The sequence below is a fragment of the Mustela lutreola genome, chromosome 2 (assembly GCF_030435805.1).
Source record: "Mustela lutreola isolate mMusLut2 chromosome 2, mMusLut2.pri, whole genome shotgun sequence".
NCBI lineage: Eukaryota > Metazoa > Chordata > Mammalia > Carnivora > Mustelidae > Mustela > Mustela lutreola.
This window is the reverse complement of record NC_081291.1, coordinates 199,155,010-199,168,958: the sequence shown is the minus strand read 5'-3', so window position 1 is coordinate 199,168,958 and position 13,949 is coordinate 199,155,010. Positions and strand designations below refer to the sequence as shown.

The 13,949-nt window shown below is 39.6% G+C and overlaps 1 protein-coding gene across 5 annotated transcripts in view; it reads right to left on the bottom strand.

Annotated features, from left to right (window-relative positions):
- The window catches only part of CXADR (CXADR Ig-like cell adhesion molecule), a 56,008-nt gene that overhangs the window by 25,353 nt on the left and 16,706 nt on the right, over nt 1–13,949 (bottom strand). For all 5 annotated transcript variants that reach the window (XM_059164498.1, XM_059164499.1, XM_059164501.1 and 2 more), the window contains exons 2-3: nt 7,284–7,450; nt 3,187–3,391 (exon numbers count right to left, since the gene is read on the bottom strand). In XM_059164498.1, the coding sequence (XP_059020481.1) occupies nt 3,187–3,391; nt 7,284–7,450 (372 nt within the window). The remainder of the gene's footprint in view (nt 1–3,186; nt 3,392–7,283; nt 7,451–13,949) is intronic.

The window sequence follows — 13,949 nt, the reverse complement described above, 5'->3', positions numbered from 1 at the left end:
GAACAGCAACAAAATACCGTCTCCAAGTGAAGTTGTGCACAGAAATCATGGGCAAAAGTTTGAGAAGAAACAAGATATTGCATAGTCTCAAAGTGGGTCCCAAGATACTTCTCTTATTTTGCACTCATAGAGAGGAAAAAGTCATATTCAATTAGAGAAACTTTTCTATTTTATTTTGAAACTATTTCAAAATAAAAAATGGGGGAAAAAAATGCCTTGTCCTTTACCAATGCCTTACAAATCCCTCAGGGCCAGCATTCACTGAGCTACGCCACATGCGACTGGGCTGTGTACAACCAGGAAACAATTAATTGTTGTTCTACTCATCAAGAAAACGTCATCTGTTTATATCAAAAGGTCTCATTCATATGCCCCTTCAGAGGTCAAGGGGCAGAAGGTGCTAGTGATGTTTGGCCACATATTAACCCTCAGTCAATTCCCTTTGTTACTGAGTTGCATCCACATGAACTTGTGGCCTATCTGAAGAGTAGGGCAGGCTCTGGCAGTGGGGCGAGCTACAGTAACACTTCACCCTCACACCCAGGCAGCTAACAGTCATCCCAGGTCATGTCCCCACAGCACACAGGGCTCAATGAACAAGCATCATTACTCTGTGAATGCCTTTGTGGCATCTCCTCCAGATTCCCCAGAAGCAAATGAAGGTATTAGGCAAGGCCTCCAAGTGAACTGAGTTCCACTGGACTAACACTGGGTCTGGTCCCTAGAGGGCACCTCGTTTTGTTTTTCCTCTGGACTATCCAAGCAGATGTCTCAGGTAAAGCTAACAGATAAACTTCCATTCAACAGTCACTTGCAAGAGAAAATTCTGGGAGTGTCTCCCAGCAGCAGCCATGACTCATCTGGGAACATGGAAGAGAGCACTACGGGAAATTCTCCTCCAGCTCTGACACAGCTTGTCAAATCAGAGTATTAGTCATCCCCACTGGCCCTCAGTAATCGCTTCCCTTTCTCCTCTTACCCTCCACTTCACCCCTCCTCCCTCCCTGGTTTGGATTCACAGCTTGTGAGGCCACGGTTGATCCCCCACAGACATAACAAAAGAAGTTACTGTCAGTGCTTCTCCCTCATCCATCGTGAGGTATGAAATGCTGGGTTGTGAGGTTTAATGAAAAGGGGACATCTCTCCTGCGTGGCGGTCATGGCTGCTGTCACAAGTGTGCTTAACCACATCATGTGCCAACCGGTTATCCCTGACTCAGGTTCCTTCTGGGAAATGAGCTGCCTTGTGCTGTCGTGATCCCTTCAGTCAGGACCTGCAAATTCAATACAGAACCTGGTCCCATGGGAACATACACCCGCCCACACCTACTGTGCTTGTTCACACCATTTCTGGGAATGTGAGCCAACTGCATGCTTCTCACTGTACCTGTCCACTCCAGGGTCCACAACAAATAATTCTGATAACAGGTATAGTTTGGTACATTACGGACCAGTTAAAATTCCATCTCTATCTCAACTCAATACTTCCTGGAGCGTGTGTTATAAATAAAAGAAGATTCACTGAGTTATAATCCCAGGTACGCCTGGGCCTGAGATAAGAGTTCAGACAAGTTATTAAAATGTTACCTGCTTTCACATTTATGAGAAAGAAAGGTAACTCCATGTTTATTAAATGAAGACATAGAAGCTAGAATTCCCAATGTTACCATATTCTCTCTCTGGTTCCCTACTCAGGTTCAGTGGCTTTCATACCATAGGAAATATTTTGAACCAGGGCCATTCAGGACGAAGTGCCTTTTACCAGGACTTCCTTGTGTACGCACTCAACAATGCTGTCAGTGGAAGGCAGTCTTACTAAACACAACCCCTAAAGTTGCCGCTGGAGTGCACGAAAATCCACATTCTTGCTCCTAGTCGCCACCAGCTCTTACACTCATGCTTCAGAAAACAGTGATGTATTAAAGGAGTTTGGACCCAACACCTCTAACTTTTTCACCCTCCCCACCACCAATCAGTTCTCTAAAACAAAAGGAAGGAGGTAGAGCTGATGTGGGGGGAGAACTGCCTTGATTGGGTACTTCTAGAGGTATGCCAAGTGGCTCCAGAGACCCAAATTTCCTTCCAAAAATGGGTCCCCAAGTGTAACCCAAAACAGGACACCTTAGGTCACAAAACGGGGGAATTTCCTATCATAAAACAGAGCTAGACAATTGTGTTTTTCTACGTGGCAGCCATTGTATTTCTGGATAAAGTCTACCATGTTAAGACTTTAGAAGTAAACTTATGAACACTAACCTTTCAGTTTCTCAGTTTGAAGGAATTAAGACTGCTTGTGCACAACCACAGAATCTAGAGAAGAATGAACATTGCAGTCTTTGCCAGTTTACTAATCTCCTTCTTAACTGTCATAGAGAAAACAAGACAGCCTAGTGATCATTTGTCTAATCCCTTTACCTTAAAGGATGAAAAACAGTGATGCTCAGAGAGGTTAAAATAATTATCTGATGGGGCGCCTGGGTGACTCAGTGGTTAAGCCACTGCCTTCAGCTCAGGTCATGATCCCAGTGTCGTGGGACCGAGCCCTGCAACAGGCTCCCCACTTAGTGGGAAGCCTGCTTCTGCCTTTCCCAATCCCTCTGCTGATGTTCCCTCTCTGTCTGTCAAATAAATAAAATCTTTTAAAAAAATTTTAAAAAATAATAATAAATGATTATCTGATGTCTAGTGGGATTATCCCTTTAATATTTGTTCTACTGTATTCCATCTTTTCTGTTCTAAATACTCCAAGTATTCATCATAGAAATCCCATTTATTAAAGTTACATAGTTTGAAAAAGCCTGAAGTGCCCATAACAACCACTTCTGAACTGAATGGAATAGGATAGAGATTTAAGAATAATTAAATCTTTCTGTGTTTCAAAAGGTAGGCTGAGACCAGGGCAAATCTAAGAAAAATACAAAAAACAAAAACAAAACAAAACAAAAAAACACCTGGATTTCCTAAAGCCTGGCTTGGGGTTCTTTTTCCATATCACAAAACTTGTTCATTTGCCTTTAAACTCTTTTAGGAATTTCACAAAGAAGCTGATCACCTCCTATATTTTTAATCCAAAAAATGGTGCTGGTTTTATATTATTTGAGGACATTAGGATTACTTCAGATGCTGCTACTACAGAACTGTGTTGTATTACTCTGGTAACAAATAACATTAATACAAACAATTTACCAAGAACTGTCAGCTGAATCTTCTTATTTCCAACACCAGGAGCTTTTTTCACTTTGCACTGATATGTGCCAATATCCGACAACCGTAAATTTGTTACATTTATTGATGCGTCACCAGATTTGAGGTCACTACTTGTAAAATGTACTCGTCCTTTCAGATCTTGGTAGTAGTCGTCATAAATTTTGTCTCCAGAATATAAAATAATCTGAAAGAAAACCAAAATAAGACAAGGGAAAAACAAATAAGCAAACCCTCTGTCTCATTAAAGGAGCTGTGGATACACCATGGTACTTTCTGTAGGATCCAAAAAAGAATAAAAACACAATATCATCAGGAAAACTACAATTATTCAAATCACATATTAAGAAAACAAGACATCACAGGGTGCCTGGCTGGCTCAGTCAGTAGAACACACGACTCTTGATTTCAGGGTTCTAAGTTTGAATCCCATTATGGGTTTGTCAAGATTACTTAAAGATGAAATCATGGGGAGGGCTGTGCACTAGAGGGGCTCAGTCAGTTAAGCATCTGCCTTCAACTGAGGTCATGATCCCAAAGTCCTGGGATCAAGCATTGCGTCAGGCTCTCTGCTCAGCAGGAAGCCTGCTTCTCCCTCTCCCTCTGTCCCCCCCATTTCTGCTTGTGTGGAGAATCCACTTATGTGTCTCCCCACCCTGCTTGTGCTCTCACTGTCTCTCTCAAATAATGTGTTTTTAATAAATAAATCTTTGAAAAAAAGTCAAATCAAATCTTGGAGCCCTGGGTGGCTCAGTCACTTAAGCATCTGACTCTTGATTTTACTCGTCACAATCTTAGAGTCCTGAGACTGAGCCTCACATCAGGCTCTACACTGAGCATGAAGCTTGCTTGAGATTCTCTCCCCTCCCCCTGCCCTCAACACACTTGCACTCTCTCTCTCTCAAGAAAGTAATTTAAAAAATAATAAATAAAATCTAAGAAACAAAAAAAGAAGGGAGGAAAGAAACAAAGAAGGGGAAAGAAAAAGAAAGAAAGAAAACAGAGATCAATGGAATCCTTGAGTATGGTCACACACTTTAATTTCAAATGGAAAACCAAGAGCCACTTACCAGTGGACCTGAAGAAGCTGCTGGCAGCAAAAGCAGCAGCTCCAAAAAGAAAAAGCTCCAGAAGTTCTCCCAAGCAGATCAGAGTGGACATTTACCTGGTAAGCCATAACCCCCGTGATACTTCCCAACCCATCGCTTATATCCCAATAAAAACAAATTCACAAGAAAAATTTAATAAATAAATAGGAAAGCCAAGACCCAATGTAAGTAATATAGCCCTACATAAGAGAGTAATTTAGTTAGACCAGACAAGAACACAGATGTGTGAATTCCTATGCACGCTGCTTTTTAGCAGTCTCAGAGCTTACAGTATTGTCAATCAAATGTATAAAATCAGGTAAACACCACCACCCTTATTCCCCAAAAAATGCTTGTGGTAATTTACAGGTGGACTCTAACAACAACAAAAAAGACAACATTTTTTTTTTTTTAATCTTAATACAAAGTCAGAGGCACTTGAGGGTTCTAGACTCTAAAAGACAAAGTTTTAAACCTCGGGGATATATGTGCCCAGGGTAACAGGACCTTTCAACTAGTCTTCTGAGACAAAGAGCAAAGACCCCTTTCTAATTCCACTGAGTTTTCTGGGCCACTGTTATAAGCTTTAATGGAAATAACTAAAGGCTAAATTTAGAGGGAAAATAAAATTCTGTGTTAAACTTGGCTTGGAGCAGAATTACAATAGTCATCTCTATCACCCAAATTAACATACTTGATAATTTTTTCACACTTGCTAATGAAATTCTTCATTCTGGTCATCTGGTCATCTTGGACCTAAGGGTCAAAGAGCAGCGGCACCAAACTCAAGTAATAATCTGAGAACATGACTAGTCTACATCCTGAAAGTAATTTTTATCTAAGATGTTAATTATGGGCAGTATAACCAGGACATCAGTGTCCTCTGCAGGAATTTCTTGATGGCAGGGACTTGGGTTCTTTTCGGTATCATCACCCCTTGTGATGCTAATCCGACCCTTTGTCCACTAGATTTTAAAATTTATATATTAAATATCTGCACTCAATACCAGTTTGCTAAGTAAATAAAAGCAGCAGTTGAAAGGTCTAGGGCTGACTCAGTCGAGGCTGTCCTATCGTCCTCCGCACTGAACTAGTGACTCCCTTGTTCAGCCTTCTATACTCAATCCCTCATTGTGCTATAAACACACTTCAGCAGCTTTTTAAGGAGTCTGACAAGATGCGTCCTCACTGTTAGTTTTGTAAACTCTCTTAGTATTTTCCCAAGAAAACAGTACCACAAATGCAGTCATGCGACAGAGAACTAACATCGACCAGGCAATTCTGATTCCTCTTCACAATACTGCAAGGACGGTGCAGCGCCGTCCGCATTTCACCCTGAAGCTGAGGACAGCAGTGGCTCTCACACACCAACTTTTGCAAAGCCCCACAGCTAAGATGTAAACCCCATCTATCTGACTTGGTATGTTTATGGACTTGGCACTGAATTAATTTTACAGGACTTTTACCTTCTGCATTCTCATCACAACCATGAGAGGAGGGTGTCTTTTTCCTATTCTACAGGAAGACAGAGGCGTATGACACACGGGAGGCAGCGTGGGATGGAGCCAGGGGCCATAAAGTGCAGTAGGAAGCTAGAGAGACCTCAGCTCAAACCCCATCTGCATCTGTTGCCAGCTGTGTGACCCTGGGCCTCCATTTCCTCTTCTTCACATGCATAAAAATTCTCATTTTAGGGTGTTTTAAGGCTTACAAAACAATATATTATTAAAATCTATAAAACACTTCCCAGCATATGTTAAGTGCATAGCACATGGTCACTGTTTGCTGACTAAAGAGATCACACAGGGAGCAAGGATGGCTAACTTCTCCAGCCCAGTCCCCTGCTACGGTCAACTATTAGTTTAACTAAAGTAAACTAAATTAAATTAATACTTAATAATACTGAATACTTCATAATTAAGAAAATTTCTATAACAGTATTTTGCTATTTCATTTTTTAGATTAAATACTTTATAAATTGTTTTGCTATGAAGATTTTGTTTTGCTTTTTAAGAAATTATTCAGGATATTTAACTTGAAGAATATGGAAAACAGACTGTTGTAAATATGTATTTGCATTACACTGTTACACTCGATGACTCTTATACTGGTAAGAGAATCCTTGTGTTAAAAAATGAATTCTTGGGGCGCCTGGGTGGCTCAGTGGGTTAAGCCACTGCCTTCGGCTCAGGTCATGATCTCAGAGTCCTGGGATCGAGTCCCGCATCGGGCTCTCTGCTCAGCGGAGAGCCTGCTTCCCTCTCTCTCTCTGCCTGCCTCTCCATCTACTTGTGATTTCTCTCTGTCAAATAAATAAATAAAATCTTTAAAAAAAAAAAAAAGAATTCTTTAAAAAAAAATGAAAAAATAAAACAAAAAACAAAAAGTTGAATTCTAATTCTTCACCAAGTCTTGCTTACTTGCTGTCCCCTAACACATGATGTATATTCCTACCATGCTATCTATCAAGCCTTCTCCACATACCCTCCTCCTACCACTCCCTGACTCATGTCCAACTCCAGATTTTCAGAACATTCCTAAGCTCCTCTTCTTCCTTAAAGCCCTCACTAAGAAATCTTGGGCCAGGGGTGCCTGGGTGGCTCAGTGGGTTAAAGCCTCTGCCTTAGGCTCAGGTCATGGTCCCAGGGTCCTAGGATCGAGCCCCACATCGGGCTCTCTGCTCAGCAGGGAGCCTACTTCCCCACCCACTTTCTGCCTGCCTCTCTGCCACAAGTCCCTGCCTTGTGATCTCTCTCTATCAAATAAATAAAACCTTAAAAAAATAATCTTAGGCCACTTAACCATTTCATCCATTACATGCATGTCCTCACTTTATATCACAGTGACTGCCTTCCTCACCCAGACCACAAGACAGAGAAGCCTGGGGTTTACTACATAGTCCCCACCTCTGCCTGTGTGACCAGCACAGTGATGGACACCTAAGAAGTTCAACGGACATCTACTAAGTGAGCAAGCATTTAGCGAACTTACCACTTGATCCACCTTCTGATTATCAGCTGGTGATAGCAGCCACTCGATGTCCAGTGGTCCCTGGTCTTCTGGACTAAGGGTAAATTTGCATGGCAAATAAGCAGTTTCTCCTTTGGCCTTTTCAATCATCTGATCAGGAGTAGTGATACTCAAACTGCTGGTGAAATCTGGAGAAAGAAACACGCACAGGGATTAAGTATCCACTGTTAGGCTGGCAGCACGCTCACCACACCCCGGCCGTTCAGTAGAACAGGATGTGATTTGTGTCCAGAGTGATGCGGTTCAAGCTCAGTGGTCCCCAGTTTTCAGTTTGTGCCTTTGTAGAAATGGAATGCCAATATTAGTATCATCTTATTTGATACAATTTCCTTTAAGAGCATTGTGAATCTCCCAACATCATATGAGATACAAGTTTCTATTAGTAGAGGGTATCCTATATTCAAGCAGATGTTTAAAACTGAACTTAGCTAGAGTCTCTAAAAGGTCAGTTATATTGTACTAACTCAGGGCTACATTAATTCCTACTTGTCACAGTGCCAGACACACTGGTAACTCTTTCTACTGGGGCACATGCTGATGGATTTTGACAGGTTTTCTTTCTTTTTTTTATTATTAACATATAATGTATTATTTGTTTCAGGGGTGCAGGTGGGTGATTCATCTGTTTTACACAATTCACCGTGCTCATCACAACACATACCCTCCCCAATGTCCATCACTCACCCACCCACCCATCCCAAACCCCTCCACTGCAGAAACCCTCAATTTGTTTCCTGAGATTAAGAATTTGTTTCCCTCTCTGGTTTCATCTTGTTTCATTTTTCCCTCTCTTCCCTTATGATCCTCTGCCTTATTTCTCAAATTGCACATATCAGTGAGATCATATGATAACTGTCTTTCTCTGACTGACTAATTTCACTTAGCATAATACCCTCTAGTTCCATCCACGTCATTGCAAATTGTACAGATATATGTATGTATGTATGTGTATACACACCACACCATCTTTATCCATTCATCTGGAATCTTGATGGGTTTTCTACCCAGGTTTCTTTAATTCTAAATTTTTATTAAATTAGAGGGGCCCAGCTGGCTCAATTAATAGAGCATGGGCTCTTAATCTCAGAGTTATGAGTTTAAGTCCTACACTGAGCAAAGAGCCTATGTTAAATAAATCTTTATTAGATTCTATAATTTTTACTGAATGCTTAAAAATACCTTTTTTTTTTTTTTTTTTTTTTTTGAGAGAGAGAGAGAGCTGAGCGATGGGGAGGGGAAGAAGGAGAGACAGACTCAGGCTTCAGGCCCAGTGCCTGACCTGGGACTTATCTTCTCAATCTCAGGACCCTGAGATAAAATCAAGAGTCAGCTGCCTTTTTTTTTTTTTTTTTTTTTTAAAGAGTCAAACGCTTAACCAACTGAGCTACCCAGTTGCCCCTTAAAAATACTTCTAAGCAGGGGCGCCTGGGTGGCTCAGTGGGTTAAAGCCTCCACCTTCGGCTCAGGTCATGATCCCAGGGTCCTGGGATCGAGCCCCACATCGGACTCTCTGCTCAGCAGGGAGCCTGCTTCCTCCTCTCTCTCTGCCTGCCTCTCTGCCTACCTGTGATCTCTGTCTGTCAAATAAATAAATAAAATCTTTAAATAAAAAAAATATATTTCTAAGCAATAAATCTGATGACAACTCAAAGAGAAAAAATGCCATCCATTTAGGTATTTTTTAATTTATCAAGTAGTTGACTTAATTATTATCTTTAAGACTTTTCTTACTGTTCATCCCTTCCAATCTCTCTTCTGAAAAAGTCCATCATATTATTATTAAAAAGATATCTTAAAATTCCGTTACTTATTCTGGAATCTGTATTCTATAAAATTTCTACTTAGATCACAGAGAATAAATGCTGAATGGCAATATTTGAAAAGTAAATAAAAACCAAAATAAGATGTCCTGAGGCCCAAAAATTCCAAGATTCTTCTGACTGAGTCTTTTCAAGATGGTTTAAATCCACTGTATCTTTATAAGAACTGAACAATAAGCCTCCTCTTTGCTGTTAATGGTTTACTATAACAAAACTAGTATCATTTACATGCAAAAAAAGGTAAAAGTAGGGTACAGGCATAATGGTAGTTTCTGGATATATCCGAGAAAAAATAGTTTATAATCCTTTCATATTTTGTTTTTCAAGAGAAAAGCAATTCTATTCATATCAATTCACATATAAAAATAGGTTTACTATGTATATCTTATAAGATGAAAGTTTGAAAAAGTCAACTATTTGATATAAAATATAAATTTAGTATGTAAATAAACTACCACACAAAACTTATATTTTAAAATATTTACACTAGAAGGTTTGCATAGCACTTGTCTGCCACATCTGTTTTCCTTGAGATGATCCAACATTTTCTGTATGCAGAACCTTAGTCTCAAATGGTCATTCACTTGGTCCTCCCCATCACCCAACACTGCCTTGCAGAGCCAGAGGATGGCCTGGAAGAAGCCCTAAGCACTGAGACTACGGTACTGAGGACCTGTCTCTCTCCCCTGTCCTTCCCCTGCTGCCACCAAAATACTAACATCTTGCAGAAAAATTAAGAGTAAGTAAATCAAGTCCTAATTCTCCATAATTGATGATTTTGAGGTTGTTTTTCAAATAATAAATCCCAACAGACCAAACCAAAATGAAGAATTAAATGATTAGCCATCCCAAGATCCTTTCATTATCCTCAAGAAAGGGTAATACATATTGACTGTCACGTGTAATAAAATGTTAATAAAGTTGAAGCTAATAGATTGAGAATGAAAGAAATTACATTCAAACCATTTATAATTCAAGCACCATTATAAGCTTTTAATCACATTTAAGTGCACTTCTCAAATAGCGGATCGAAACTAGACACAAGACTGCTCCCTTAAATCAGAGGCTGCCTAACTCTGACCAAGAGAATATAGTCTGAGTATTGCTGTCTGAGTTCCAAGGTGAGACCTCAAGTGACACTGCTGCTCCCACACTCGCCCTCCTCAGACCCCTGCCACAGAGAGACCAAGCCAAGCAGGAGAGAACAAAGGTGTTCAACAGCTACCCTACAATCTCCAGCCCCGGTTCTAGACCAGAGGGCTGTAGCCCCATGAGCTACCAGAACTTCCCACCTCAGCCTGGCCTAAACTGGGAACCCACAGGATCATGAAGCAACACCCAAATTTTTTGCTTTAAGCCTCTAGAGTTTGGGTTGGTTTGTTACACAGCAAAGACTGTTGACAGACCATCCAAACCCACTGATTCAGCCCAAATGGACTATTTAATATCCTAAAAAAAGGTCCATTACTATTCCAATCTCCGTTTTATGTCCACAATTCTATTTAAAATTATAATTTGGTATTTATGTGTATAATCTCAAGTGTTCCTCCTGAATTAATATCCAATCCTCTGAATAAATACTTTCTATCCTTCCTGATAAACTCAGTTCCAATTCCTACCTCATTCACTTAGGCATTCTCCTGCCTCTCTAACCTACGGTGATTTTTCTTTCTGTTTTCCTACAAACATTCACAGTACTTTACTTTCTGCTACCTGATCACCCATTTGGCACTTATTAGTATATACTAATATACTATATACTATATACTGAGTATATACTATCTTGGTTTTTTTTTTTTTTTTTTTACTTTATAAGCTTTATTGTGAAGTGGACTTAGGTAGCCTCCAAGGTTTTGTCATGTGTTCTAGATGTAGATGAGCTTATCTTCTTCCCATACCTTGTATTTTTAAGTAAATTTTAAAATTCCACGTCCTGATTTAAATCATTAGCTCCAAAAGGGTTTGAAAATTTTTGTGGCTCCCTCTATCTCCTGTTGTAGTTCCATGCACATTAGTAGAAAAGAACTGGTGACAAGATTATAAATTTGATCAGTTTTATAAAGGCTGAAAAAGAGTATTAATCTACCAGAAGTTGTTCCTGCTACTTGAAGACCTCCTTTCCATGGCTACTACAAGTTGTTACTTCCATTTAGTTTGTCTGGGTATTGATACTTTATGTATTAAGGTAAGAACAATCTGAGTAAACCCCAGAATGAAAATTCTATTCCAAAATGAATGAAGACATAGCTCAAAAATATCAAGCCAGAATACACAAGAAAATGAAATTTTCTTTTAAAAAATTTAAAACTTTCTGGTTCCTCTGTGCTTTTTGAATTTTCATTTTATAAAATAAAAAAAGGTAAATGACAACAAGTATCTAAATGTGTACATATTCAATTACTCCTAACCAGGCTCTCTGTACTTCTACTGCACAGTCATTAGAATAAAATGCAACTCAATTTTCATGATAGTATCTTTCATTCTTTGACACATAAAAATTACTTTTATCTTAAAACACTACCTTAGAAACAGTTACATATGTATAAAAATTATCTGCAAAGATATATCCGAAACTGTTGAGAACAGTTAGTTTTTGAGAACTGAGATTTTAAGAAAGGTGACTGCCCATTTCTGCTTTTAATGTGTGTACTGCTAAAATAAATAAATAAATAAATAAATAAATAAACGGGTTTTTAAATGGCTTTCAGCATTTCTTTTTTTAAAAAAATGTTTAAAACATTCAATTGTTCTTCAAAGTGTTGCACTAGAAATGAATTAAAATCTCAAGATTGTACAAAACAGTTATTGGGTTTCCTAGCAACACCAAAGGGGCTCTTTGCACAGAGGCATAGTTTTTCAAGTGTTGAAGTAAGCAACAGTCACAAATTGTAGGAGACAAAAGGCTGACACTCAGTTCCACGCAGTGTCTCTGGGGATTCTTTCCTAATAGGTGCTGCCCAATTCTATTTATGCAGCAAATTAAGTGAGAATTTAAACTGCAAACTACTTGCAGATTCAAACATGGCCTGAAAACTAAATCAAATAACAAATCTTATAATTTCACTTAAATTTATGTTCAGTATGATAAAATATGTAGAACACCATGAACTCCCAGTCTGCAAAATCCAGTTAATAAGTGCTCAGCACTGATTATGCAACTAAACATACTAAATCACAACTAATTATGGCAGTGAGTGAATTAACATCTCCCAGTTTTCTGCTTGCTTTTTTTTTAATCTTCAAATTTCAAACACTTGAATCTTCAGAGTTCTCTTCTGCCCAGTCTGACGTCTACTGGAGCATCAAAATGACATCAGCTCATCAAAGTATGTTTTTAGCCTTGATGTTGTCATCTCCTACCAAACATGGAAGATCTGTTTCTGCCCTAAGAACGAAGAAGAAATGAAGATAACTGAAGACTCTATTCCTCTAGCAGGAAGGCAACGTTTTGAACTAAGGACCTGCTTTGATCTTTTTAACAAACTCCTTCAAGTTTAAGTTACCCATTGACCTGGATGGTCTTCAGGTATCTTTTCCTCCTTGCAATCTTAAAATCACTGGAAAATAGAAAGTGCTCATCAAACTTTATGGCTGACTTAAAGTGAGAAAAATGTAAATGTGAGAAATTTCAATTATGTTTTGAGTAAGTAAAGTCTTAAGATTAGAGAACATCAGGGCGCCTGGGTGGCTCAGTGGGTTAAGCCGCTGCCTTCGGCTCAGGTCATGATCTCAGGGTCCTGGGATCGAGTCCCGCATCGGGCTCTCTGCTCAGCAGGGAGCCTGCTTCCCTTCCTCTCTCTCTGCCTGCCTCTCTGCCTACTTGTGATCTCTCTCTGTCAAATAAATAAATAAAATCTTTAAAAAAAAAAAAAAAGAATAGAGAACATCAAAGCTAGGGAGAAAAAAAACCACAAATTTAACTGTATTAGGTCAGAAAACCAGAAGCTTTTAACAAACTTGCTGAGAAGAGAAAGGTTTTCTGTTGTTCTATCACTTGGGAAACAAAACAGAATAGCTCGAACTTATTTTTTCTGTTTTTACCTCTAACAAAAGGTACTAAATGTGAAGTCTGACCAGTGATGGCATATGCACAGGGATTTTAAAGATCACTGAGTCCAGGCACTTCTTCTGGGAGCCATTCTTTGTGCCCAAACATGGATTAATTCCTTGTGCCCAAAATTGAATTAGATGCCCTCCATGTACACCTCGTGCAGCTGATGAGGACTCCATCATAAGCACTTTTCCTCCTTTACTGAAATTGCTACTTTACCGTGTGTCCTTCCTACTCTGTACCTCCTGTGAACATTTCACATTTGATTTCAAAGTCAAAGACTCAGCTAAGAAAGGACAGAAGGAAGGAGAGAAAGAAAAGGAAAAAAAAACCCACAGCTCATAGGCACAAGTAGCTTCTTATCAGAGAAGGAACAGAGATGAAAGATGGTCTATTTCAAAACAGAGAAAAATTAACAAGTTTTAATGGAGCTAAAAGTAGGTGAAAATCACTTGAGACCTTTCTCTATTAAAGATGAAACTAAAGGGGCACTTGGGTGGCTCAGCCATTAAGCATCTGCCTTTGGCTCAGGTCATGATATCAGGTTCCTGGGAGCCTGGAGCTCCATATGGCACTGAGCTGGGTGGCTCAGCTGGTTAATAGCCCAACTCCTGATTTGGCTCAGGTCATAATCTCAGGGTCCTGAGATGGAAGCCCAGAGGCAGGCTCTGCACTCAGCGGGCCGTTTGCTAGAAAATTTTCTCCCTCTCCCTCTGCCCCTCCCTCTGCTCACACTTTCTTCTGCTCTCTCTCTAA